At 58.4% G+C, this 27,675-nt stretch overlaps 1 protein-coding gene across 3 annotated transcripts in view; it reads right to left on the minus strand.

Annotated features, from left to right (window-relative positions):
* Window positions 1-27,675, minus strand: part of MAPK8IP3 (mitogen-activated protein kinase 8 interacting protein 3) — a 43,836-nt gene that overhangs the window by 5,458 nt on the left and 10,703 nt on the right. The window contains exons 2-17 of one of the 3 annotated variants that reach the window (XM_068967135.1): window positions 25,309-25,429; window positions 19,687-19,757; window positions 19,416-19,507; window positions 14,728-14,869; window positions 11,511-11,754; window positions 11,248-11,350; window positions 10,889-11,007; window positions 5,965-5,976; window positions 5,165-5,182; window positions 3,962-4,019; window positions 3,537-3,689; window positions 2,773-2,854; window positions 1,621-1,751; window positions 1,127-1,183; window positions 866-1,036; window positions 153-279 (exon numbers count right to left, since the gene is read on the minus strand). In XM_068967135.1, the coding sequence (XP_068823236.1) occupies window positions 153-279; window positions 866-1,036; window positions 1,127-1,183; window positions 1,621-1,751; window positions 2,773-2,854; window positions 3,537-3,689; window positions 3,962-4,019; window positions 5,165-5,182; window positions 5,965-5,976; window positions 10,889-11,007; window positions 11,248-11,350; window positions 11,511-11,754; window positions 14,728-14,869; window positions 19,416-19,507; window positions 19,687-19,757; window positions 25,309-25,429 (1,701 nt within the window). Of the gene's footprint in view, window positions 1-152; window positions 280-865; window positions 1,037-1,126; window positions 1,184-1,620; window positions 1,752-2,772; window positions 2,855-3,536; window positions 3,690-3,961; window positions 4,020-5,164; window positions 5,183-5,964; window positions 5,977-10,888; window positions 11,008-11,247; window positions 11,351-11,510; window positions 11,755-14,727; window positions 14,873-19,415; window positions 19,508-19,686; window positions 19,758-25,308; window positions 25,430-27,675 lie in introns of all 3 variants that reach the window. The other 2 variants (XM_068967136.1, XM_068967137.1) reach the window with 2 other exon arrangements.

Here is a 27,675-nt window from a genome sequence, read left to right on the forward strand (position 1 = left end):
GGCTCACCGGTGTGCGGCTGCCGTCTGCTGCCGGGTGGCGCACTTGGGACCGCCCTGCCCCGCCCACGCCCCGCCCCAGCTTGCACCTGGGACCCCGCCCCGCCCCAGCACCTCCTTCTACTTGGGGGCCCGCCCACGCCCCGCCCCAGCACCTGCTTGTACTTGGCCGGCAGACTCCAGCCGCAGGCCTGCAGCCGCCCGTCGTCATTGCGCACGTGCTCGCGCACCTGGCGGTACTGCTCGCGCTTCTGCTCCCGCCGCGCAGACGACGTGCAGTCGCTGGCGGGGAAGGGCGGGCGGGTCACTAGGTCTGCGGGAGGGCGCCTGTGCCCCGGGGCTCCCCCTCCTGGACCTGCACCGCCCTCGCCAGGCACGCATCTGATGGCTCAGAGGCCACTCCAGCAGCTTGCCCCGGCCCAGGTGTCCCTGTCGCCGTCACCCACGGCCGTCCCCCTTCCTTCCCCTTCCCTTCTGGGGAAACCCCCCACAGTCTTCTGACCTGGCACAGAATTCCCCATTCGGCCCTGGACCCAGATTCTTAGCTTCAAAACTAAGGACAGCACAAAATTCCAGACACAAACTCATTCCCCAGGAAGAAGCTCAACGCTGCAAGAAAAGTTCCTGTCAACTCCGAGAACCTCTGTGGAGCAGAGGGTGCAGGAGCCGCCCGGTAGGGCTAGGGTCGCTTCTGGCTGCCTGGTGGGGGTCACTAGAGGAGCAAGGCCCAGCCCCTGGGACCATGCGGAGGGAGTAGGGGGAGCATGACCTCGGCCAGGGATGCCCAGTGCTCCCATGGGTGTGCATGCCTCAGTGGGACCCCAGAGCAGCACGGTCGGGGCCAGAGGAGAGGGCCCGGGAGACTCACTCATCTGGGAAGAACTCCAGGGGCCGGCTGCCCGCTGCACTCTGGCACATGCCGTGGTTGCGGCGCTGGCTGAAGCCGGCTGTGGTGGGTGACTTGTAATGGATGTTCACAGAGGGGTAAGACCGCTTGGCCGGAGGCGGGCTGGACGAGGAGCTGAAGAGGCGGCTGAAGCTGCCGGCGAGGCACAAAGAGTGAGGGCAGGCCCGAGGGGCAGCCTCCCCAGTGGCCACTGCCCACACCCGCCCATAGCCCCCAGCTCACAACTGCCAGATGGTGGACTTCTTCTTCTCCTGGACAGACGGGTGCTCGCGGGATGCTCTGCAGGGAAGGGGAAGGGGAGAGGCCCTGCTCAGCCCAGCCCAGCCTGACTCTACCCTGCCCAGTCCAGCCAGCCCCCGTGCCATCACTGGGCCCTCCTGCCTCCCTTGCTTCAGACCCTCCCCCTGGACACAAGCACGGGAGCATCAGACGAGAGGGGCTCCTAGACGAGAGGGGCACCCATCACTTCCTAGAGGGACCCTGCCACGCTGGCCCCTCTCTAGCCCCAGCCTCTCTCTAGCCCAGAGGGTACATCCACTGGCCAGACCAGGGCTGCACCAGAGGCCTGGCTCTGCTGGCCCCTGCAGACCCACCAGGGAGGCCCTGGCACCCTCAGTCCTTCGGGAAGAGAGGGGGAGGAGAGGTCAGTCGCAGTTCCCTCCCCAGGACCTCTGAGAGCGATCCTCGCCCCTGACCACAGGAGCCTGGAGGCCCACCTGATCATCTCAGTCCACCGCACGGCCTCCTGTAGCTCCATCAGCCGCTCTTTGTACTGGTTGCGCTCCATGAGCACGCGGGCCATCTCCACTCGCGTGAAGCGGCGGCGCTGCGCCATGGGGATTTTGTCCTGCAGGGAGAGTGCCTCTGCTCAGCGGTGAGGGGCCGCCTCCGGGAGTGGGCGCACCCCAGGGTGGCTTCCCCATGGGCTCAGGCAAGTCGGTGGGGAGGGCTGGCCTCGGGACAGCACCACCCACCCGGAATGGGTCCCCTTCTTCCTAGAAGGCCACATGGCACACTCCAGGGCCACTACGCGATGTATTTTCTTAGAAGCTCCTGGCAATCCCAAACGCCTCCATCAAGGTTAACAGGTGGGACTGGCCCATGGGCACAGCAGTAAGAGAGGACCTGGGGGGGTCTGGTGAGCAGGACCTGGGTCACTACGTCAGAACTCATCGCTTGAGGTACCGGTGAAGCTGCTGTCCCTTTCAGAACCGTGTCCTCATGCAGCCCTACTTGGGGTCACCCTCCCTGAGTGCCCCCACCACTGGCACTCAGAGTTCACAGCTGTGCTTGCAGCCTCAGGCGCAAGGCACCGATCAGGTGCCTCCCCCACCAGGCCCCAGGTGGGTGGGCCTTGGGGAGCGGCAGCTGCCCAGGACACCTGTGGCTCTGTCCCCTCCTAGAGTATCTGGAGGTGGGGGCCGCATAGGGTGGGCCAGGTGAGAGCTAGTTTCCCAGGTGCTGGCTGTGGAATTGGTCTCCCGATAGGTGTGTCACACGACCCCACAGTAACAGCTGATGAGTGTGAGGTTAGCATCCAAACGTCACCTCAGGTTAGAGGCCCAGGACCACCCTCTGTGTAAGGAGGGCAGCCAGGTCGCTGGGCCAGGTGAGCGGAGGGAGCCTGCCCGTGACTGCGGGCAATCCACAGCTGCTAGGACCTGGGCGAGGTGGCATCCCACAGGAAGGGGGGCTGGTTCTGACCTCATAGAGTCCAGGGTGGGGGTGCTGCTGCTGGGTGCAGGCTTCACACAGGAGATATGAAGAGGGCCCAGAGACTGGAACTAGGGCATCCCGCTGACCGCCCCATCGCGCCCTGCCCCGCCCCCAAGCCCCACCACGCCCTGCACGTTAATAGTGGAATATACCAATTCTGTACAGAGACAGCTGCTTACATCCTCCACCTCTTCTTTGGGTTCACGGTGGGCAGTGATGGCCTCCGACTTCACTCTGTGGGATGAGGACGGGAGTGGGGCGGCAGTGAGGCCCCCCAGGGCACCGACGGGGCTGTATCCCACCTCTCAGCTGCTCGCAGGGCTCTCCCCTCAAGCTATAGGCCCTGAGAATTCCTGCCGGAGCCCTGGGGCCCCCCACACCCCTGCCCATGTGCTCCCCGAAGCCTGGCCAAGGAACAGGACCTCCAGTCAGCCGGCCAAGCGCTGGTGGGAAGGCAGTGCTGGCCAGGGGAGACCTGGCCCTGAGCCCCACAGACCCGCATAGGCGCCCCCTGCCTCGGGCCCGCCCCTCACACCTCCCTTTCCTGTCTGCAGCCAGAGGCACCCCGTCGGGAGAGCGGGGTGACGATGGAGGAAAAGGCCACAAGGAGGTGCAGAGCGCTGAGGGGGTACCCCAGCCCTTCCTGGGCTGACTGAGGGCGAGGGCAGGGGGATCGCCGGGACCCACAACGGCTAGAGGCCCTTTCCCCTCTCCCCTCCTCCTAAGCGAAAGGCCGCGTGTGAGCGCGGCGGGAAGGGCCGGCTCAGCCGCTGGATGAGGGACACCCACGAGGGAGCGCTGTCCCTCGTCCAGGACTCCCGCAGGCGACAGGAAGGCGCGCCCAGGGCGGGCTGGATCCCGCCCTCCATGCCCGGCCCCGCCCCCACGGGAGCCCCGCCCCACGGGTCACGCCCACCTCCTCAGCTCCTCCTCCAGGTCTTTGATGCGGTTCTCCAGCCTGAGCTTGGCCTGCCTGGCGGCCTCCAAGTCCCCCTTCAGCGCCTCCTGCTCCCCCGACAGCTGGTCCACCTTGGCGATGAGGTCGTTTTTCACCACGTTCAGAGCGTTTCTTTGAAAAGGCAGAGAAAGATGAGCTGCTGTGTGCATTAAAGGATGGGCTCTCAGAGGTGGCTGCCCACCCTGGTGATCTGAGCACATACACCCTGGTCCCAAAAGTGAATGAGGGGTGACAGGTGGTGGTGAGAGGCTGTGACCCCTGCCACCCTCCAGGAGGGTGGGCTCAGTCTAGTGGGTCCAGGTTCTCCCTGCAGGCCACCCTGCAGGCTGGGTGGCTGTAGCTGTTACAGGAGCCCCTGGCCCGTGGAGGGAGGGCATTCTTACTTGGTTTCTAGAAGCTGTGAGTTCTCCAGCAGCAGATTCCCCACTTCCTTGCCCATTCCTGAAACAGAGGGCACGGAGTTGTCACATGTGCCTGGTGAAGCCAGACCCTGATGCCCATCCCTGTCTCAGAGTAACAAACGTCCCCCTGGGGGAGGGGGTGCAGCCCACGCTGGAAAGACCCCACCCCGGGAGCTGACGCGAGGGGCCAAGGACCAGAGGCCCGAACTGCAGGAAGACACCAGGCTGGGCCATGCCGGGAGAGGCCTCTGCTGGTCACGGCGCAGGCTCTCCACCAAGCAATGCAGTCGGGCAAGGACCTGCTGCATGTGAGCTCGTGGGGTCTTGGCCTGACCTCTGCAGGGCACTGGGCAGGTCCCCGGGTCTTGGTGGACACCGCAGCCCTGGGCTGAATTCTAGAGCTCAGCGATGGGGATTGCGGCTGTCTATTGACATGAGGTCTGCGCACCAGCAGGGCCTGGACGGCACCTCGAGAGGACTCTGCACAACCTCCTCCATCTCTGCTCGCCCCGCCCAGCGTCACCACCCTCCCTCAGGAGCACAGAGGCTGCAGTTGTGGTGATGGGACAGGGCCCCGGGCCCAGGGGGAGGGATGGCCCATGGCAGGTACAGCCCTCAGCGGGCTGGGAGCAGACCTGGGACCTGGCCCGAGGGCAGGGCCTGCAGGGGGCAGAGGTGGGAGTGAGGAGGGCAGCGCTCTCGGGGTGGTGCCTGGTGGGGACCCAGGAGGCCACAAAGCCCCAGAGCACAGCTGATCCTTTAGGACAGCCTCCTGCGCAGTTCGCCCCACAGCCTAACGCGGCCGCGGCATGAGGTGACCCCGCAGTGTGCCCAGCCTGGATCCCTTGCTGTTTCCGTTCCCAACTCCCCGTCCCCAGCGGGGCCTGCCTGCCCTTCAGGTGGGACACAGCTGGCCCTGGGCGCAGGCCTTCTGAACTAACGAGGCTCAGAGACACTGAGGCCCCCCTCAATCCATCGAGGGCCTGCTCTGAAGGGGTCAGGTATCCACTCGCCATGCCTGCTGGGGGCCCCACACCCCCACCCAGAAGCCACGGCCCTGCTGCCCCCACGCGCCCCCCATCAGGCTCAACAAAGCAAATGGCTCGGGAAGCGTGAGGGGGTGTTGGGGAGGCAGAGGAAGCCAGAAGTAGGGAAATGCATACTGAACCGGGGCCTTGGCCTTACCAAAAAAATCATCACGCACTATGGGCGCCATCCCAGTCCCACGGGAGACGGGCAGCCAGGGCGGGAGGAGGAGAGGGAGAGAAGAGAAGCGCGTTAAGCCCGTGTGACGAGCAGGCGCGGGGACATCAGGGCTACTGCTCGTCAGGCTAGGGGTGCTTGCGGGAGCGGGATGGCGGGGCAGAAAGGTCACCCTTGGGCGACGCAGAGGCCTGCCAGGCCAGGAGCGCCGAGTGGTGAGGGGCCCTCAGGGCGGCCCAGTGGACCTCTTAGACAGTGACCTCCTGGGAGAGGTGGGGGTTAAGGGCGGGGTCTCTGCAAACGAGGGGGAGCTGTGCCAGGCCCGGTGCCTTCGAGTGGGTGTGTGGGAGATGACCACCTGAGGGTGGTCAGGGCCCCAGAGCCTCTGCTGAGAGCAGGCGGGCAGGCTGTGGCTCACGCGCCCCATGCAGAGGACCCCTGACTTCCAGGCTGCACCCGACAGAGGGGAGACACCACAGAATGGGGCCCGCACGCGGTATCGTTAACTCTCGGCCCTGCGGAAGCTGAAGAGACAGCCTCGGAGGAGAGGCCGGGTCCAGCGCGCAGCAGCTCCCCCTCACTTGTCGAGGTCCCTGTCCGCAGGCCAGTGGAGCAAACCAAAACAAGCTTCGGAGCAGCAGTGGGCTGGCAGCAGAAGCATGCGTGCCTTGGTGGCTGAGGCCGGGGTCGGGTGGGGACGGGCTGCAGCTGGGGTGTCCCAGGGTGCCACCCCTCCACCAGGACGCCACCGCGGGGAAGAGAGTGACAGCAGAGATACACACCTGAGAACTCCCCTGCAGCCACGTCCAGCAAGGCACGGAGAGACCGGGGCGGGGGGTGGGGTGGGGAGGAAGCGACAAAGGTCAATTGGTGACTGAAACCAGCAGAATCAAGAGACTCTTGTTAAAGAAAAAGCAGCAGTGACCGGCCATTTCGGGTTGAAGAGCCCGAAAGAGTATGAGGGGACATCCCCAGGCCCTTGGGTGCCAACTGCCACTCAAGGCAGGGCCTCCGCGGGAAAGGGGAGGCTGGGACAGCACGGCCCTCAGTACCCGGGCCTGGGGTGGGTGTGGCCCTCTCTGCTCCCCCCACCCATCAGGAGGGCCACCCGCCTGTGAGGCCAGCCTGTGTTGGGGGCTTTGGTGGGTGCTGGGCGTCCAGCCTCATAAGCGCCCCCAGAGTGGGTGAGCTGCCAACACGGACCTGGCCTCGGGGGCGGGGGGCCTGGCCAGCCCAGGTCTAGGTGAAGGGCAAGACCTCAGGTCAAGGACGGCCAGACGACCAGGGCCCTCTCCTTTGCCAGGAGGAAATCACTGAGTCAGGATGGGGTGGGGTGGCCCTTCTTTGTGCCACACTGCTCCCCGCTACCCAGCTGAAGACTTGATGGAATGGTGCGCTTCCATATGGTTCACTTCACACAGAGAGAAATGGTGTAGTCACCCGACGGAAGTGACAAGCGACAGACTCTGCTGGAGGCGCCACAGTTGCTGCCTCCAGAACCTGGTGTTCTTCTCAGACCTCTTTCTACACAGACATCACTGTTCAAAAAACAAAATCTCGACCACACTCTCCATCGTCTTGGGCAACGCTCCAACCATCACCTTGAAAGCATCCACGTGGAGACACCCCACTGTTTGCCACAGCTCCTCTGATAGGCGTTTCTTCGACCCAGGGCTGTGCAGGCACCACAGCACGTGCACGGGCTCCTGTGGGCATGCTTGGCCCTATCGGAGGAACAGTGGCCTAGCTCCTGCAGGCCCAGATGGCCTCCACGTCACCCATCAGCTCCCACCGCAGCACGGACAGCACCCGCTTCATTTTCATCAGTCGTTTGAGGAAAGAGAGTTATCTCTATACTCTCACGGTTCATTTCTGTGTTATTCCTGAAGTTGAGCAGCTTTTCAGGTTTGTGGGTCCTGTGAATGTCCTACTTTATTCTCTACTCATTTCCTGTTGTATGTTACTTCTTTTAATGTTAATGATAGAGACCATATATATATAGGCTTTGGCCATGAAGAGAGGCGCAGATTATGAAAATACTCTCCGATATCCTCTTCCAGTTCTGTTATCCTTGTATTTTTACGTTTCAATCTTTATCCACCTAGAAATTACTTGTGTGCACAGTGTGAGGTTAGATTAGACTTCATTTTTCCAAGTGGCTATTCAACAACTCCAGTACATATGCTGAGTCAGCCACAATCGAGCACCTTCTGGCGTCAGTGATGGGGGACCGGGCTTCCCATCGCTGACGCGTCCTCCAGCTGAGCCGGACTCTGGGCACAAGAGCAGAGCCCCAGCTCAACCGTCCAGCTCATCCCTGGACACAGGGCCGGCCCCACGCTCCAGGGCTCCGTCCACACGTCCCGAGAGCTCTCCACCCTCCTCAGCTCCTCAGGGCTGCCTGCCCTGCCTGTGCCCCTCACACTGAAGCCTCCAGAAAGGCCCCCAAAGGCCCGTCACCCCCAGGAGCAGGGTCTTGTTCCAGCAGAGCTGAGTGGTGCCCAAGAGGCCTTCCACCCAACAAAGTGCCGGGACTCAGGGTCCCACCCCCTAGCTGAGAAGACAGCTCTCCCTGCAGCCCCTCGGAGCAGACTCATCTGAGGTGCTAGTTAGGGCTTCCCGCGGGAAGATCAGGTCAGGCACCCCTGCTCCAGGGAGCCAGCCCCAGGAACCCTGTGCGCATCACGCTGGGGGCTGGTGACCCACCTTCACCTACGGCTTCAGTCCTGCGGTTCCAGGTAACACTCACTGGTGTGCGGCTTACAGGGACTGACATCCAGGGTGGTGCCACCTGAACCACAGGAGGTGGCCAAGCGCCACAGCATCTGCCAGCCGGGGAGGCACCGAGGTGGGAGGGCAGGGACGGCCACACGGCGAGAGTGGACCCACCATCAGCACTGCAGCCGTGGGCATGGCAGGGAGGGGCCAGCCCTGCAGCCTGGGGCCGTGGGGCAGATTTGGCCAGCGGGAGGGATCGACATGGGCAGAGCTGCCAGGGAGTGAGGAGGCCTGTGAGCTCCAGCAATCTCTAATAACCAGGTGAGGTGCCACAAGCGAGGCAGAAACCTCAGTCCCGACAGCCAAAAGGGAGACGACCCAAATGCTCCTCGGTGGCTGAACGGAGCACGAAGTGTGGTCTGTCCACACACTGGAACGCTATTCAGCCACAAAAAAGGAATGAGATCCTGACACGCTCCTACGTGGATGAGGCTCAAAGGCACTCTGCTAAGTGAAGGCAGGCAGATGCAAAACGCACTGACATAAAGTGCCCAGGGAGGCACATCTGCAGACAGGGGGTGGAACAGTGGCATGGGGTCGGGGGAGGTGGCGGGGACCGCTGCTTATTTGGGGTGGCGGGTGAAGTGTTCAGAAGTCACACAGTGAGGAGCGCACAGATTGCGTGGCGTGGACATCCCACCTCTGTAAAGCTGCTGGTCAGGGCAGGGCCGCTGCCCGGGCTGGGTGTGAGGTCAAGTCCTGGCTCTGCCTACGCACCTCACCCTTGTGACCCTGCTTTCCTCATCTGGGACGTGGGCCACCAGCAGTGCGAGGGGTCAATGGTGGCCGTTCATGGAGCGAGCTGGCGTCCCTCTTCTCGTAAGGACCGTGATAAATGCAGGGATCCTGTCACATGACACGAACGGGGAAAGGCACGAGGCCCGGGGCCCAGCGTCGTCCCTGAGACCCCCCGCCATCAGTGTGGCCAGGAGCAGGCCTCCACCCCCGATAGGGAAGTGCACAGTGTCCTGTGCCTGCACGGTTTCCAAGCGGGCAGGGCCCTGGTGCGAAAGCTCTGCCACGCACAAGGCTGCCCGCAGCCCCTCGCAGCCTCCCCGGCAGGAGGGCGCTCGCTCCAGGGACCACAGCCTGGACCCAGGTGCCTCCTCCCAGCCGTGCCCGGCCCTGCCGGCCTGCCGCCCGTCCCCATGAGTCCACACCTGTCCCGGGGGGACCCATGTCTAGAAACCTCTCCTGAAGACATCACCGGACACTCTGGCAAAGACCTAAGCCCGCTAGTGGCTATGAGAGTGGAAGTCGAACTGTAAAATTTAGAACCAAGATGGAACCCATCAGGTCATTTGCAGTGACGTGAAGATAAGGAAGGTAAAACGTGCCACGGAATCTTAGTCATTCGGGGGAATATTAGAATCAGCACAGAGAACAGGCTGGACGTACGTGGCCGCCCCACACTCTGGGCACACGTGCTGGTGAGGGTATCTCTCATCATGACACGGCGAGGGCGGGGGAGCTGCTTTGGTGTTTACTCTCTTATCCGCAGGGTGTGATAATTATTTAACGTTATTACCAGCATGTACCCTTTTTCAAAAATTGAGAAAAATGCCTAAAAATTAAATTTATATGGTATTAGCTGAAATATGTAAAAAAAAGAGCAGAAAGATGTCAAAATATTAAAGGTGATTATTCCTAATTAGATTTTTTTGAATACTAATAGTTTTTTATATTTAAAAATATGTATTTTTATATAATGCTTAGGAGAAAGATTCCATTAAAAATATTTACTGCCCAGAGTGGGCATCCCTGTCTTGTCCCTAATCTTAGAGGGGACGCTTTCAGTCTTCCTGCACAGAGTGTGAACGTACATCCCAGTCCTGAAACGTGCGTCTGACAGCCGAGACGGTGGTGAGTTTCATGTGTGTGTTTCACTGCGCCCCAATGCACATGATTGTTCACCCACAGCTGGGCACAGCTGTGCTGGTGCCAAGCCCCGGTGCTGCGGCAGCCCGCAGCCCCGACCCTGAGTAAGAGGTGGCTCCTGGGAACCACTAGACACAGGAGGCGGGGCTGTGCCTGCTGAAAATGCCAGCTGGGCCCCCTTCGTCTGTGGGTCAGACCCGGCGGTGTGGGCAACTGGCAGGCCAGCAGGGCGGCACTATCCACACGGTAACCCGCTGTGGAGATGCCCCGAGCGCCCGCAGGCGTGTCTGTCAGGGGAGAGACAGCAGCAGCAGGACTGACAAAAAAACTCCGGGATGCTGGACAGCCCTGCCTCCTCGAGCAGCAGCTGGTCAAACACCATCACACGTCAGAAGGCAGGGCTCCCAGATGCCGCTGGAGGATCGCTACCAGCCCGGGGGACACACGTCCAGAGGGAGCAGCGGTGCAGGCTCCAGCTGCTGCCCCAGCCCAAGGAGAAACGAGAGGACCCGCCCCCTGGGGGTTGGGAGGGGACACACCGGAACCACGGCCCGGCGCCCGCCTCGCTGGCTTGGAGTGGCACGGACGCTTCAGGAACAAGGCTGCCTCTCCAGGCTCCGCTCTGGACACGTGCCGGGTCCAGGAGTGGGGCGGAACCTGGGAGACTGCAGGACTTGCCACCACTGCCTGAGGGCCCCAGCCCGGCCTCGGGCCTACATGGGCTCTCCCTGGACCATCTCAGACTCGTGGAGGGTGCTGACTGTCTGGGCACATTCCTCGCGAACTGGAAGAGCTAACAACAGCCACCCTCCCAGAACATCTCCTGAAGGTGGGAAGGGTTCGGTGCAGGGGCCGCTGAGGACTACCGGGGACAGGACTGTTCTTGGGGTGACGGTGTCGTCTGCAGTTAGTGGCTCAACTCTGTGAGCACCGCAAACCCCACAGGGTGGCACCCTCCACATTTACAGCTGGTAAAAGAACTTCTCACAGAGACTCCACCCTCATCACAAACAAGAGCACCCACAGCAGGCCTAGGGATGGCGGTGTTACCTAGCAGGTCGGCCCCTTCGTCCACGTCTCCAATGACCTCGGAGCCCGCCGTCGACAGCTCGTGGTACAGGGAGTCGGTGTTGATGCCGAAAGCCTTGTTCACGATTCCCTGGGTCGGGCTGCGAAGACACACGGTGAAGGAGGCCAGTGAGTGGGCAGCGCCGGCAGACCGGGCATGGGGCACCCTGCGGGGCTGCCGACGCCAGCACCGCCGGACTGGGCATGGGGCACCCTGTGGGGGCACAGGGGCAGGAGTGGCAGGTGCTGGGTCAGCACCCCAGGCGTTTCCCGCCCAAGGAGCTGCAGGCACCTCCCTTGGGGGCACCGACCCCGGCACGGGCTCAGGGCCCAGCAAGCACCTGCTGCCCGTGCGGTCCAGGCGAGGCTCCCGGCCCATGTCCAGCTCTGGGGTGGAGTCGATGATGTCCTGGACGTCAGACCACTCATCACTGCTGCCCATGCCTGGGGGACACAGTGGAGCCTGGGTTGGGGGTGGCCAGCGTCTCCTGGCACTCCCTGTGGCTGCCCTGGGGCCCCCTTGTCCAGAGACCCCAGGCCAGGCCAGTGTGGGCGGGAGGGTCGGGGGGGTTCTTCTGGGGGACTGGGGGGCCGGGCGCAGTACCTATGCTGACATTGCGCATCTCCTGTGTGACCTGCACCTCCATGTTGCGGCTGTTGCGCTTCTCCCGTGCCCGCTTGCTGTTCTTGGAGCCGCCGTAGTCGCCCAGTGGCTGCAGGCCCTCGCTGAGGGGCGTGACTGCGGCCGAGGGCACGGAGGATGTGGGCGTGTTGGACTTGGTGCCCGTGGTGCTGGGCGTGGCCGCTGCTGAGGACTGGCCCGACTCGGACATCTCGTCCTGTGGACACTGGGGCCAAACACAGATAGAGGGAGGCTCGAGGTGCGGGTCTCGCCCCCGGGAGGCCGGCTGGACCACACAGGGTGGGTGGGCAGGTGACATCCACTGCCTCGAGGCCCCCTCACTTGGGGTCTTTGTCACCCTGCAGTAACAGAGCACTTGGGGCCAGAGTGAATGGGACGGGGGGGCACTTCTCTCCCACCGGGCTGATTCCTCTTGTCACTCGGCTCATCTGGCTGCAGCCTCTGGCTCTCCAGGGGCAGGTACAGCTTATTTAAAAGGCTTCCCCAGGACAGACACGAAGTTATGTGGATGGGGCAGGTAGCCCCTTGCAGCTGGAGGGTGGACGGAGCTAAGCCACAGCCCAGGGCAGGGCAGAGGGCCCCCAGTGGGGGAGGGGACTGGGGAGGCCGGGGTGCCTTCTGACCAAGTTACCGCTCCTCGGCGAGGCCCTAGAGGGCGGACCCCTCCTGCCCCGGCCACAGTCAGGGGCTGTGACGCCCCAATTCTGCCAGCGGTGGCCCCTCCCCAACAAAGAGACACCAGGGGACAGGCTTCACTTAACCTCCACGGCCCAGCTGAACTGAAGTTTGCCTTCGACACCCGCGCAAGTGCAAACAAGTTGAAGCCCGACTTCCGCAGAATGGGATGTCCCCCAAATATTTCAGGGGTGCAAAAAGACCACATTAGTAAAAACTGCTGTTGACTGTCGACCTTAAGGATCTCCCTGGAGACAGAACACACTGTCTGAATACTGTGCTTCCCTCCATCCGTCTTTCCTGGGGAACCTCAGTAGCAGCAGCCCCTGATCTTCTGTGAACTGAGCCCGGGGCCCGCAGCTTCTCGCCTGTGCAGAGAAGGGGCACAGTCTCTTGCGGGGGACAGCCCTGTGTCCCCTCCGGGCACACATTCCCCTTGGTGCTTCCAGAGGACCTGATGGTGGGCTACAGCCTTCTCCGTGAAGCTGGAGCAAAGCTGGGATTCCTGCCTGTAACTAAGCAAGGCCGACTGGGTTCCTGGGGCCGCCTCCAGGTGACCGGGGGTCAGAGCTGGTTGGGAACTTCTGAGATCTGCCTGGCCCCGCCTGGTCACCCTGGGTTCCACCCCTCCTGGGCTGAGACGCCTCCACCATTTGCGTCACCACTAGGAGGGGCTTTCGTCCCGGCGGCTGTGTCCCTAGGGGACACTTGGTGGTGTCTGGAGACATTTGTGGTGGTCAGAGCCAGAGCTGGGGGTGGGTGGAGGTGGGGTGCCCACAACACCCCACAGGGCACAGGACGGCCCCCCAGCCAACCACACTTGGCCGCGTTGCCAATGGGCCGCGGTGAGAGGTCGCCTGCAAACACTTTTGATTTGGCTTTGGGCTCTGCAGGCTAGGGCCCATTTGTAAAGGACAAACCCTCTCCTGCCCATAGCGCCGTGCATGTTGTGGGCCCGTGATGGCCCCCTGTGCTCTGTCCACCCACGCGACAGAGGCGCCTGCGTGATCCACGGGGAGGGTTCCTGCCGGTGCCCAAGGAGGCCAGGGCGTAAGGCTGCTGTCCCGGGATTTCACAAGGACGGGGCGCCACGTGAGCCCACGCCACACGGAAGCACACATTTCCAGACCACCTGACTCAACGGCCATGCTCCCTGCCTGTCTGTGACTTGAACACTTTTGCTCCCTGGGCCTCCTGACCCTGGTGATCACTGCGGGGGTGAGGCGGCATCACCAGGCCTCCCTGGCTCCCCGAGCTGTCCGTTGCCCTACAAGAGGCCACCACTTACCCACAGGACACTCCCTGGCCACTACTTACCTAAAGAAACCTGCCAACCTCTAACACCAACGTGCAGCAGTGGCCTCCAAATGCCACTCCAAATCCCACATCCCAGCGGCCGTGCCTCCCATGAGGAGCCACAACTGTTTGGTTAAAACACTGAAAGTACAGTACATAAAAACAAAAAACAAAACAAAAACAACAAAACAAATTTAAAAATTAGGAAAACCGGAAAACCTACAGCATAAAATAAAAAGAACTTAAAAGTAATTGTTAAAAGAAATCAAACAAAACACACCTACGAACTAAAACATAAAAGACTATGGTTTATTAAAAGAGGACGATTTCAGACAACGCAGGAGGAGGAGAGACGCGGTGGGGACGTGAGGGGCCGTCCGGGTGGCCGCCCCACCCTGCAGCTCTGAGGGCCATGCGCTCGGCAGGAGCCCTGGGGAGCCTTCTGCCCAGACCCCACTTGCCGGCGGGACCCTCAGTAACTGGTGGGCACGAGGCTCACTCCGCAGAACAAATGCAGAGCGAGTGGGCTCACTTTCCAACACAGCTGGTAGCTGGCAGCCTCCTGAAGCCTGGCCGGGTGCTGCAAGGCCAGGGGGAAGCTACAGGGAGGCCTGGGCCTGGGTTCACCCCCGACCTGGGGGCCAAAGGCTCTGCCACCCACAGGCACCCTCTGATGGCCTCGGAGGGGCATCACCGGACCCAGGGCGGCCTTGTCTCCCACAAGGTGGCCTCTTCACGGTCAGGAGGTCGGTGGCCTGCCTTCTCCAGGCTGATGCAGCCCACAGACCAAGACACGCGGACAGTGCTGGGGAGCCCTGCATGAGTGCCTGCCCTTGGCCTTGCGGGACCCCAGTGCTGGGGGGCAGGGCACTGCTCACTAAGCTGGGCAGCCCGGATGTCCACCTTCTCAAGCTTGGGCCTGGAGGTCATCAGCACAGGCGGGCCAGGGAGAACAGCCCAGAGAAGAGAAGCTACCCCCGGCCTCTGGCCTTCTCCTAGTTGGAGCGCAAATCTGGGACGCCAGGACCACGCGCGGGGAGAAGCCTGGTCTGGGGTGTGGTGAGGGATGGTCACTGTGCTCAGCCCTGCCCTGGGCTCGCCCTAGCACAGGCAGCTTCCCAGAGCGGCCGGGACCCCGTGCGGACCACACCCTCCTGGACACAGTGGGGCAAGGTGGGGCCCCCATTCCGCGGCACGGCTACAAAACCTGGTAGCTGGAGCTGAGCTGCAGCTGGCCGAGGTCACTCAGGTGCCAGTGGTCCCCTGCAGGTGCGGGCTTGCCCCCCATCTGTGCACGTACCGAGCCATCGGCCAGGGGGAAGACGCTCAGGGACGTGGGGCGCTCCTTCCTGCTGAAAGACAGAGAGAGGACAGGGAGGGTTTAGAGGAGGGGATCCCGAGGCAGGGCTGCAAACCCCTCCTGGACACACGGGCACCCACGGTGCAGCTAGGGTTGCTCCCCCGGACGCCCCTGTCCAGGGCTGAGTAGGCCGTGACTGTCTGGGCCAGGCGCCTGAGACCCCCACTGACTGCAGCCAGGCTGACTAGTCTGCTCACTCGCCCGGGGCACCTCCGCTCCGCGGTGGTCCTTCGTTCCATCCCCCTGTTGCAGCGTCACCACCCCTTCATTTGCGTCCACTCTAGACAGAGGCCTGCACGGCAGGGCCTGCGGCGGCCCTGTGGCTCCGCCGGCGGCACGACTGGCTTCTCCTTGGCCAAGCTTCTGCCTCCAAGGGTCAGGAGGGGTCAACCTTTCTCCCCTGCTGCTTATCCCGTCACTGCTGTCAGGAGCCCTGGGTCTGGAGTAGAGAGCTCGTGCTGTCTGCAGCCACACGAGTTTTTTTCTCGCTCCCAGTGGTTCCTCCTTTTAAAGCTCCGCAAGCAAACTGGGAACGTCCAGTAGGCTGGATGGAAGCTCAGAACCACCTGCCGTGGCCAGTCAGTCCCTGGAAGACACTCCAGGCTGTTAGTGGTGAAGGCACAGGGTCAGGCCCCGGGCGGCGCAGAGTCCATGCTGCTCAGAGCCTGGTCAGGCCAGGCGTCTGGACCCCTCACACAGGTGCTGAGATGGGGGTGGTGAGGCCGCTTCAGGGGTCCCCAGGGGCTGGTTCACAGGCTGGGCTGTCTGGAGGGGGGAGCCTTCTTCACGGTGCCTGGCGGTGCAAGTGGTGGACAGGCAGGTGGAACGGCCAGGGGCACGACTCCAGGAAGGAGGTCTCTGCCGGGGATCCCCCACAGTTCCGGGGCTGGTGCGGCTGGGGCCCCCGTTTCCTGCCTGTCTGTCCTGCTCAGGAGGATGGTGCCCCTGCAGAGCAGCGTCCTGGATCCTTGGGGCCTGGCTGTGCCCTCCGGGGCTCTTCTGTGGGGACAGAGCCAGAGGAGGCTTGGGGGGCTGGAGGTTTCCCGCAGACGATCCCGTGTGCCTCCTCCGTCAGCCCTCGTCCCGCGAGACAGACGGTGCTTTCTACAAGGCTCAGCCGTTACTTAGAAGGAGCCCGGATGGCAAGCTAGGCAGGCTGGGTCCATAAATCCACCATGGTTCTCCCCAAGGCTGTGTGCTGGCCACAGGCCTTGGCCCCGGGCGTCCAGGGAGGCAGCGCAGCCTGCGGGCTCCTCCCTGGGGCTCCCAGCCCCTGCTCGCTGCTACTCCTCCATGGGGCTCTGGTGTGGGGGCCTCCTCTCCTCGGGCCCAACTCTGACAGGGGGCTGCACACCAGGGTCCTTTGGGCCAGGCTGTCACCAGGTGCCACAGGGCAATATGACGGTAGGGGCAGCATGGGGCCACCTGCCTCCCAGGACGGCACTCTTCTCCATCGTCCGCCTCCACGGCTCTGTGCACGCGTGGAGATGGCCAGGCCCAGATCCCCGATGGAAATCCTCACGAGGGATGAGTCCCACGTCCTCTCCTCTCTGAGCCTCAGGAGTGTTCGCTGGGAATTGCTGTTGGCTGGCCATCCAGAGCCCGGTCCGACACTTGGCCAGCACATCCTCCTGTTTCAGCCCGTCCACCTCCGAGGCTGCAGCCTGAGACGGCCACATGGCTCACAGATGGCATGCCTCTGGCTCTGGGCTGAGCGACTGAGCTGGGCTGCCTGACACCGGGCGCAGGGTCTTCACCGGCACCTGCCACCTCCTGGGGTGTGGACATGAGGTCTAGCCTGTGGCCGGCGGGTGTTGGCCAGTGGGGCCTGCATTGCTCCCGTCTCTGAGACCCACCCGCCCTCCTCAGCCGCAGGCTCTGTAAACGTGCGTCCGGAGCGTGCGATCGACGCGCAACCCTGGCAGCCGTCCGGGCTCCCCTAACCCGAGGCCCGGGGACGGCTGCGGGCTTTACCTTCTCCTCCAAGACTGGCGAGGACTGCGGGGCGGGACAGCACACGGCAGGGCGGCACACGGCGGGATGGCACAAAGTGGGGGCAGCACACAGTGGGGGCGGCATGGGGCGGGGGGGGCGAGACAAGAAGACAACATTAGAGGGCGATGGTCGGGGCTGGGGGCATGTGTGGGCACATGGAGAGGAATGGGCCCCACAGGAACAGACTGACGTGGGACACGCAGACGCCTACTCCAGACGGACACAGGACACAGAGACACACACCTTCTTGGCTTGGATGGCAGGTGGCACCCACTCAGACAGGGTGGGGGGCGAGCGTCCTCCCCCAGACGCCCTTGCACACGAAGGCACAGCCGCGCAGTGGCAGGGCACACGGTCACACACGCCACATTCGCGACACAAACATGCTCATCAGTTTTATTCTAGACACACAGGTTCATGACATGGCCAGGGGTGGAGGGAAACGGCCGAGGCTCAGGGGCCAGTGCTAAGGAAGAGGCCCTCCTGGGGGAGCCCCCACAGGATCCAGAGTCGCAGCAGGACAGGATGTACCCCAGAGAAAAGCGGGCCTCCCCTCAACCTGCCATACGGGCCCCAGCGGGACGGTGCTCCCTCTCCTCCCATCAGGGTGCTGTCTAGACGCAGGGGTGAGGCTGCCACCCACATGTGTTCACCTCGAGTCTGCCCGGGGCCGTCAGACACGCACAGGGCCCCGGAACCTCTCGATCACAACCCAGGTCCAGGCGGGGCTGCAGGGCGGCAGAGCCCAGTCCCACATGCTGCCGCAGGCACGAGCAAGCGATGCTGTGCCCTGCGGGGAAGGTGAAGCCAAAGGCGGCCAGCCAGCTGGCAGGGCGACGGGCGTGGCCCAGGCATGGCCCTGCCCTCAGCCTCCCACACAGGCACTGCTCTGGCCACCACCTCCACACACACAGGAAGGCGCCTCTTTCCCTCCAGGGCAGGGGGCACAGGCGGCAGCCCCCACGCCACTTTCTGCAGGCAGGGGTCTCCTCCCTGGGGCTCTGCTCTGGAGGAGTCTTAGCAGAGCCTGAGAGCCTGACGAGGGCGACGGTGAAGCCACACCCAGGAGGATGGGAGGTGGGCCCCAGAACTACAGAGGGAGCCCCCAACTCGAGGCTGGTACTCGGTGCGGTTGCTTGGGAAGTCCCTCCATGACTCGTGGCAGGCGTGAGGCGTCTGTGGTGTCGGGCAGCGGCAGCCTGGAGATGGACATTGCCCACCTTCAGACAAACCTCATCCAGAAGCAACGTCTACAGAGGCTGTGTATCTGAACAAACTCTGGTACATATTCCCTCACTAAACTCTCACAGAGCCGGGGTCACATAATGACCCCTGACACCCTCTCCTGGGGCACTCGTGTTTCCAGAAAGGAAGCATCCACAGTGGCTGGAGCTCCTCTCCCCACCGGAAGCAGCGAGACCATCTGAAAACAGGCTGGGGGCCTGGTGCCCATCCTTCCCAGGCTCTGCCAGGCCTTGCGGACACATTGCACTTTGGTTTCGGATCCGAGGACGCAACAGCTGTGCGCACCACGCCGGGCGAGGAGCTGGCGGGCCCGGCCTGGACGAGCTTGAAGTATCTTGATTGCAGACATCACCCACCAAGGAGGAGGCGCTGAGAAAACGGAGCCTTTACGGGACGGACCAGGGGCTTCAGGCACTCGTGGGAGGAACAAAGGGCCGCAGCTGCAGAGGCAACTCCACTGGGGGGTGAGGGGCGCTGGGGTCCAGCCTTAGGCCCCTCCTCCTTCCTCCAGCCTGGGAGAAGGCCTCCGACTGTGCGCTCTCAGGGGACGGAAGTGTGCTTCTGTCCTGACTGAAGATGGACCAGGACCAGCCTGGCCTCTGCAGGTGTCTCTGCTCCCCGAATGAAATTGGAGCAGGGTGCACAGCTGTGTCTGCTGGGCCCCCAGGGGGAGGGGCCTCCCCCACTCCTACAGCCAGTTCCCGCCACTCGAGCTGGTCGTGGCCAACAAAGTCAGCACAAACATGCACACACGCATCTCAGAGGGAGTCTTCACCCCCCTCCCATCCTGGTGGATCCTGTTTCCTTTATTTCACAAAAGAGAAGATGAGGTGCAGAAGCACGTGGTGACCCTTAACACATCGCAGAGGATGGGGTCAGGGCTGGGCGCCTCCCATTCCCGCTGACCGGCCCCAGGCCCTGGCATCCTGCAGGACCCCGCCCGCCCCATCCCTGGGCATGTCTGCTGGGGACGGAGTGGCACCTGGTGCCACCCCAGCTGGCGTCCTGTGACTGACACTTGTCACGCTCTGTGAACACCTGCAGGTGACTGCCAAGTGCTCTGAGTGCTGGTTTTGAGGCTACAAGTACATTTACAAGAGTAGGCGAATTCACCAACGCGGAATCGGCAAGTGTCAGGATCCACCACGCGGTTCCCCGGGGAACTCCTGACTGCCCACAGCCCCGCACCCGCTGGGTGCCTCCTCAGCACACAGCCTCGCTCACGCCACATGCTCCGACCAGACACGCCCTTCCTGAGCCTGGGGTCGGGGCGCTGGGGTGCAGCTGGCTCCTACCTCCGCCCTGGCAGGCTGCCCTCCGTCTGGCTGTTTCCCCCGACCTGCTGCATCTTGGACCTCTCGATGTGCTCCACGTAGGTCTGGATCATCTGTGGGGATGACACGTCTGTGTGACGCTGCCTGCCCGCCCCGGCCGCTGCTCTCAGGGCTCCGACAGAGGAGGAGGCAAAGCGTAGGGACCGGGCGTCGGCCGCGCAGGGTCCACGCCCGCCGGTTCAGCAGGGGCGCCCCGGGAAGACAGAAAGTGGCCGGGCTGGGCAGCACCCACCTCCGTGTGCCGCTGGTGCAGCGCGTTGTACTCCTTCTTCATCTCCGACTCCCGCTCCTCCAGCCGGGAAACTGGAAGACACAAGCCACCCGCCTCTCCAGGTCACAGCCTGCTCCTGCTCCGGGCTGGCCTGCCGGGAGCAGAGGGCTGCAGACAAACCCACACCCAGCACCCTGAGCCCAGGGGCGGCCTCATCCGCGGCGACTGCCCTGAGGACACAAGCAGGCGGGCTCCGAGAGGGCCAGTGGGGGAGACTCGCATGGGCCTCAGTCAGCGGGCAGCTCCCGGGTGCGGGCGGAACCCACGGGGATGTTGAGTTGTGGCGAGTGTGGACAGGAAGTAAGCGGATGGTTTGTGAACAGAGGCTGAATTAGGAAGTAAGCAGCCTCTGACACACGTTCAAGAGAACAGAGTCCAAAACACAGAGTGGAACACACGGTGTCCCTCACTTGGACCCGGGGCTGAGAGGTGGGGTCATGACCATGCCATCTCTGGGCTGAGGCACTGGGATGGGCCCCTGCATGCTCTGTGAGTGCCCGGACCGCCTGGAGGGCCACCCCAGGGCCACCAGGCCTCAGACACCCTGCGCCCCTGGGCCTTGGTTCCAGCCGCAGCCCAGTGGAACTCGGTGCAGAGCATGGGATGGGGCCCGGGGCAGCCGTGCCCTCCCCTTTCCGTGGTCCTGACCCCCAGCTCTGATCAAATGGAAAATTCAGAGTGTGTCTTGGAGCTTATATGTGTTTTCCTTCTAAGAAGAGGTGTCCTGTGCGCTCAGTCGTGTCTGACTCTTTGCAACTCCACAGGCTGTAGTCTGTGTGGCTCCTCTGTCCATGGAACTCTCCAGGCAAGAGGAGCTGAGTGGGTTGCCATTTCCTTCTCCGAGAAAAGATGAAAAGGTTTCATATGTGAAAGTATTCTAAGCGAAGGGAGTGTGAAGGATTCTGTGGAGTTACAGAAAGGGTGGATCTATGCCAAACTGAAACAGGCCCCTGCTTGTTCTCACCGAGCAAGGACGTGTGTGTGTGTGTGTGTGTGTGTGTGTGTGTCTCTGTGTTTGACTCATCTGTGTGTGTCTGTGTGTCTGTGTGTTTGACTCTATGTGTGTGTGTCTGTGTGTTTGACTCTATCTGTGTGTGTGTGTCTGTGTGTGTGTGTTTGACTCTATCTATGTGTGTGTGTGTGTGCGTCTGTGTGTTTGACTCTATCTATGTGTGTGTGTCTGTGTGTCTGTGTGTTTGACTGTGTGTGTCTGTGTTTGACTCTGTGTGTGTGTCTGTGTGTGTGTTTGACTCTATCTGTGTGTGTGTGTGTCTGTGTTTGACTCTGTGTGTGTGTGTCTATGTCTGTGTGTTTGTGTGTGTGTCTGTGTCTGTGTGTTTGACTGTGTGTGTGTGTCTGTGTGTTTGACTCTATCTGTGTGTGTGTGTCTGTGTCTGTGTGTTTCACTCTACCTGTGTGTGTCTGTGTGTGTTTCACTCTATCTGTCTGTGTGTGTTTCACTCTATCTGTCTGTGTGTGTTTCACTCTATCTGTCTGTGTGTGTGTGTGTCTATATGTCTGTGTGTGTGTGTGCACTGCCATGGCCATCGGTCGCCTACATGCTCACCTACACGCTCACCTACATTACCTGTGGGGTACTGGCTTCAGCAAATGGCCTTCATGTCTTGGTTTGGGATATGATAGACCCAGTCACCAAACTTTTCTTTTAAATTTCATCTTAACTTTTCAGAATGTGGACAGTGGACAGAATGTGGTCCACTGGAGAAGGGAATGACAAACCACTTCAGTATTCTTGCCTTGAGAACCCCATGAACAGTATGAAAAGGCAAAATGATAGGATACCAAAAGAGGAACTCCCCAGGTCAGTAGGTGCCCAATATGCTACTGGAGATCAGTGGAGAAATAACTCCAGAAAGAATGAAGGGATGGAGCCAAAGCAAAAACAATACCCAGTTGTGGATGTGACTGGTGATAGAAGCAAGGTCCAGTGCTGTAAAGAGCAATATTGCATAGGAACCTGGAATGTTAGGTCCACAAATCAAGGCAAATTGGAAGTGGTCAAACAGGAGATGGAAAGAGTGAACATCGACATTCTAGGAATCAGCGAACTAAAATGGACTGGAATGGGTGAATTTAACTCAGATGACCATTATATTTACTACTGTGGGCAGGAATCCCTTAGAAGAAATGGAGTAGCCATCATGGTCAACAAGAGTCCGAAATGCAGTACTTGAATGCAATCTCAAAAATGACAGAATGATCTCTGTTTGTTTCCAAGGCAAACCATTCAATATCACAGTAATCCAAGTATATGCCCCAACCAGTAATGCTGAATAAGCTGAAGTTGAATGGCTCTATGAAGACCTACAAGACCTTTTAGAATTAACACCCAAAAAAGATGTCCTTTTCATTATAGGGGACTGGAATGCAAAAGTAGGAAGTCAAGAAACACCTGGAGTAACAGGCAAATTTGGCCTTGGAGTAAGGAATGAAGCAGGGGAAAGGCTAATAGAATTTTGCCAAAAGAAAGCACTGGTCATAGAAAACACCCTCTTCCAACAACACAAGAGAAAACTCTACATATGGACGTCACCAGATGGTCAACACCAAAATCAGATTGATTATATTCTTTGCAGCCAAAGATAGAGAAGCTCTATACAATCAGCAAAAACAAGACTGGGAGCTGACTGTGGCTCAGATCATGAACTCATTGCCAAATTCAGACTTAAATTGAAGAAAGTAGGGAAAAACCATTAGACCATTCAGGTATGACCTAAATCAAATCCCTTATGATTATACAGTGGAAGTGAGAAATAGATTTAAGGGACTAGATCTGATAGATAGAGTGCCTGATGAACTATGGAATGAGGTTCGTGACACTGTACAGGAGACAGGGATCAAGACCATCCCCATGGAAAAGAAATGCAAAAAAGCAAAATATCTGTCTGAGGAGGGCTTACAAATAGCTGTGAAAAGAAGAGAAGCAAAAAGCAAAGGAGAAAAGGAAAGATATAAGCATCTGAATGCAGAGTTCCAAAGAATAGCAAGAAGAGATAAAGCCTTCCTCAGCAATCAATGCAAAGAAATAGAGGAAAAGAACAGAATGGAAAAGACTAGAGATCTCTTCAAGAGAATTAGAGATACCAAGGGAACATTTCTTGCAAAGATGGGCCCGATAAAGGACAGAAATGGTCTGGACCTAACAGAAGCAGAAGATATTAAGAAGAGGTGGCAAGAATACACGGAAGAACTGTACAAAAAAGATCACGACCGAGATAATCACAATGGTGTGATCTCTAATCTAGAGCCAGACATCCTGGAATGTGAAGTCAGTGGGCCTTAGGAAGCATCACTACGAACAAAGCTAGTGGAAGTGATGGAATTCCACTTGAGCTGTTTCAAATCCTGAAAGATGATGCTGTGAAAGTGCTGCACTCCATATGCCAGCAAATTTGGAAAACTCAGCAGTGGCCACAGGACTGGAAAAGGTCCATTTTCATCCCAATCCCAGAGAAAGGCAATGCCAAAGAATGCTCAAACTACCGCACCATTGCACTCAACTCACACGCTAGTAAAGTAATGCTCAAACTTCTCCAAGCCAGGCTTTAGCAATACGTGAACCGTGAACTTTCAGATGTTCAAGCTGGTTTCAGAAAAGGCAGAGGAACCAGAGATCAAATTGCCAATATCTGTCAGATCATCAAAAAAGCAAGAGAGTTCCAGAAAAGCATCTATTTCTGCTTTATTGACTATGCCAAAGCCTTTGACTGTGTGGATCACGATAAACTGTGGAAAATTCTGAAAGAGATGGGAATACAAGACCATCTGACCTGCCTCTTAAGAAACCTATATGCAGGTCAGGAAGCAACAGTTAGAACTGGACATGGAACAACACACTGGTGTCAAATAGGAAAAGGAGTACATCAAGGCTGTCTATTGTCACCCTGCTTATTTAACTTATATGCAGAGTACATCATGAGAAACGCTGGGCTGGAAGAAGCACAAGCTGGAATCAAGATTGCCGGGAGAAATATCAATAACCTCAGATATGCAGATGATACCACCCTTATGGCAGAAAGTGAAGAGGAACTAAAAAGCCTCTTGATGCAAGTGAAAGAGGAGAGTGAAAAAGTTGGCTTGAAGCTCAACGTTTAGAAAACTAAGATCATGGCATCTGGCCCCATCACTTCATGGGAAATAGATGGGGAAACAGTGGAAACAGTGTCAGACTTTATTTTTTGGGCTTCACTGCAGATGTTGATTGCAGCCATGAAATTAAAAGACACTCCTTGGAAGGAAAGTTATGACCAACCTAGGTAGCATACTAAAAAGCAGAGACATTACTTTGCCAACAAAGGTCTGTCTAGTCAAGGCTATGGTTTTTCCAGTGGTCATGTGTGGATGTGCGTTGGACTGTGAAGAAAGCTGAGTGCCAAATAATTGATGCTTTTGAACTGTGGTGTTGGAGAAGACTCTTGAGAGTCCCTTGGACTGCAAGGAGATCCAACCAGTCCATCCTAAAGGAGATCAGTCCTGGGTGTTCATTGGAAGGACTGATGCTGAAGCTGAAACTCCAATACTTTGGCCATCTCATGTGAAGAGTTGACTCATTGGAAAAGACCTTGATGCTGGGAGGGATTGGGGGCAGGAGAAGAAGGGGACGACAGAGGATGAGATGGCTGGATGGCATCACTGACTCGATGGACATGCGTTTGGGTGAACTCTGGGAGTTGGTGATGGACAGGGAGGCCTGGCGTGCCGCGATTCATGGGCTCGCAAAGAGTCGGACATGACTGAGTGACTGAACTGAGCTGAACTGAACTTTTCAGAGGAATGAAGGCACCTGTTATCCAGGTAGTGAGATAAGGCAGCAAACTAGGCCTTAGCCATCTAAACCTCTATTTCAGAAACCTGACGTTACAGGGGTCCTTATAACTTTAACAGTAGAGGTTTTTTTTTTTTTTTTTTTTTTCCCTTAATATTTGCTTATTTGGCTGTGCTGGGTGTTAGGTGCGGCATGTGGGATCTAATTCCCTGGTCAGGGATCAAAGCCGGGCCCCCTGCACTGGGGGCTCAGTCTTAGCCACTGGACCAGCAGGGAAGTCCCTGACAGTGTAGTTTAGACAATGACTTCTAGAGCTAAAATAATATTTTTTTTATTAAAAACAAAATGCTTTCCTTGCCTCTCCTTGCAAGGGAGAGGGTGTTCCCATAAGCAGCCTCCTGGGCCAAACCTTCTCCAGGAACTGTCCCTACAAGGGCATCCCTTTTGGGGTCACGGAGGAACACCCGCTCCCCAGGAGCACTCACGGGGGCCTCAAACCACCGCTGGGGAGCCTGTTCTGAAAGGCCACACAGAGATTGTGCATTTAGGGCCAAACTGCAGCGTTAAGCAAACATGCTCTGTCATCAGAGGGGCCTTATTTATGTACTTTATTTATTTCCACAGAGGAGTTAAGGCCATTGACAGACACAGAGCCGTGTAAAGAGAGAAAACAAATAACTGGGGGAATCACAATGAAGATGAAAAGCGGCTCTCATCGCCCAGCCTCCCTCCCAGCTGGGGCAGGGCTGGGGACAAGTGCGTTCAGGAACTGTTTCCTCCCTCTGGCTCCCACTTACTCTGATCTGCATAGTTTTTGGCCTTCAGTTCCAGCTGGCGGGTCTGGAACTCGTAGTGTTCCACCTGGATTTGCAGCTCTTTCTTCTCTTGTTCCAAGGCATCTTCAAACTCAATAAATTTCTATACGTGCAAGGAAGAGAAACAGCAGGTATCGTAAACGTGGGCGGGCCAGATGACATCGGCCCCTCAGAAGGGCAAGGGCTTGGACTCAGAATGTGGGTCCCCCCACCCCAGAGCCCCTTCCCTTCCCTGGGGGAGAGGAGGGCCAGACAGCTCCCCAAGAGTGGACACCACAGCCTTCTGATCAGCTGCCTGGGAAGTCACTCGGGGCCCTGAAGCTGGAAGAGCCCACTCGCTCACTTTAATCTCGAAATTCTTAATAGTGTTTATTCATTTTTGATGTTTTAAAAACAATTTATTTATTTGGCTGCACTGAGTCTTATTTGTGGCATGCAAGGTCTTTAATTGCAGCACGTGAGATCTAGTTCCCTGGCCAGGGATCAAACAGGGGCCCCCGCATTGGGAGCATGTAGCCTTAGCCCCTGGACCATCAGGGAAGTCCCTCTTAATAGTTTTTAAGCAAGAGGCCTGCATTTCCACTTTGTCACTGAGCCCCGCAAATGACGTAGCTGTGGAAAAGACTGAACCCTGAGCATCTAAAAGAGGCCGGGCGTCCTGCCCTCCTAACGTGTATCTCGGTCACTGCTCAGCTCAGGATGCCGCACAGTGCTGCAACGCACAGTGCTGCTCTGATTCTTTTAAAAACGGGGAGGGGGATGTTGGTCTGGATTTGGAATCTGCACCTTATGTGGTAGTTTTCTGAGCAAGATTACTACCAGATCAAGTGAGAAGAAAGCAGTTCACAAAGGAAAAGAAAATCCTACACGTTCTTAGGAGGAAACTGAGCTTAACTCTGACAGCCTGGGGTGAAGTTGGGCTCTGCTCCCCAGGGGATGGACCAGGTGGAGGCCTCCAGGACACACAGCCCGGCCACAGCCCTGATGGGAGCTGTTAAAACCTCGATTGTACTGCATGGGAAATGGAAATATTAGTAACACATTTCATTTGTAGGAAGTATACATGTCAGCTGGGTTCTGAGGATGTCAAGAGGCTTCAGGGGATGGGAATGTGAAGCGGCTTGTGGGTTCCAGGTTTCAGGCATCTGGGGAGTTGATGAATTCACGGTGGCCACAGCTTTATTTCCCATAACACCTGCACTCAGCCCCTCAGCCCCACTCGGGGCCCCAGTGACGTTTCTCCCCGCATCAGCTTTGCAGAGGTCTTTGTGCTGAAAAGCACTGGGCTCCTGCCCGCAGGATGCCTCACCCAGAGCAGTGACAAAGAGGGGCAGGATCGGGGAAGGGAGTGAGAAGGAAAGTCTGCACTGATGACATCACATGCAACTTAAGTAAAATAAATGATGCAGAATATATAACCCGCTGCCAGGAAAATGCACACAAACGGTGCAGCTGCAAGAAAAGCAAAAATAAGCGGTTTTGAATGACTGTGGTCATGACCAGCATATGAAGAACAGACATGCTATTAACTGACTGGTAAAGAAAATTTTTAAATTGGGTAATTTTAATTCCCATTACTAAAAAGTGATATAAACATATACTTTTATAGAAAAATCTTATGACAGTGTTAAGTGAACTTAAAAAAAAAAACATAGTTCTGCTGTGCTATCAATGATTAATCAACAAAACCAAATTCTAGCATCCAGAGAGCACCAGATAAAACTGGGTGACATTCTTCCAGACTCGTGTGTGTGTGTCTGTGTTGGACGTGCCGTCATCTTGTACATGGTATCTGGGTCTGACTCACTCCTTCGTTTCTACTAGAATGTCTTTCCACACTAAGAATGGTATTCTACCATGCCCACTTCTGACAGCTGTATGTGTATGTTCCCCTGAGGGTCTGTGTGTGCAGGGCAGAGTCTACTCAACTAGCATTGCCTCTTGTTGGACTTTTAGCTTGCTCTGCGGGTGGTTTAGTCGCTTAGTTGTGTCTGACTCTTGCCACCCCATGGACTGTAGCCCGCCAGGCTCCTCTGTCCACAGCTCATTATGTCCTTTCTCCAATTTTCTGCTACAGGTTCTTACTTTTCTTAACAATGTGTAAGGACTTATTAGATCCATTCAAGAATTTGTCTTCTATGCTACAAGTATTTTTCCCAGGATGTACTTTGTGTGCAACATAGAAGTTTGACTTACTTCTGCACAATTCACTTAGTAATTTACCCTTTCTTCATGGCTTTGAGGGCTACCTTTGTCATCTGCTAGACCCTAAGACTATTTCAGTCTCTGTCTGATCCAGTAACCAAAGGTTTCCTTAAACGTGTAGTGCTATAGCATTTTCTAACAGCC

This window comes from Capricornis sumatraensis, chromosome 3, assembly GCF_032405125.1.
Source record: "Capricornis sumatraensis isolate serow.1 chromosome 3, serow.2, whole genome shotgun sequence".
NCBI lineage: Eukaryota > Metazoa > Chordata > Mammalia > Artiodactyla > Bovidae > Capricornis > Capricornis sumatraensis.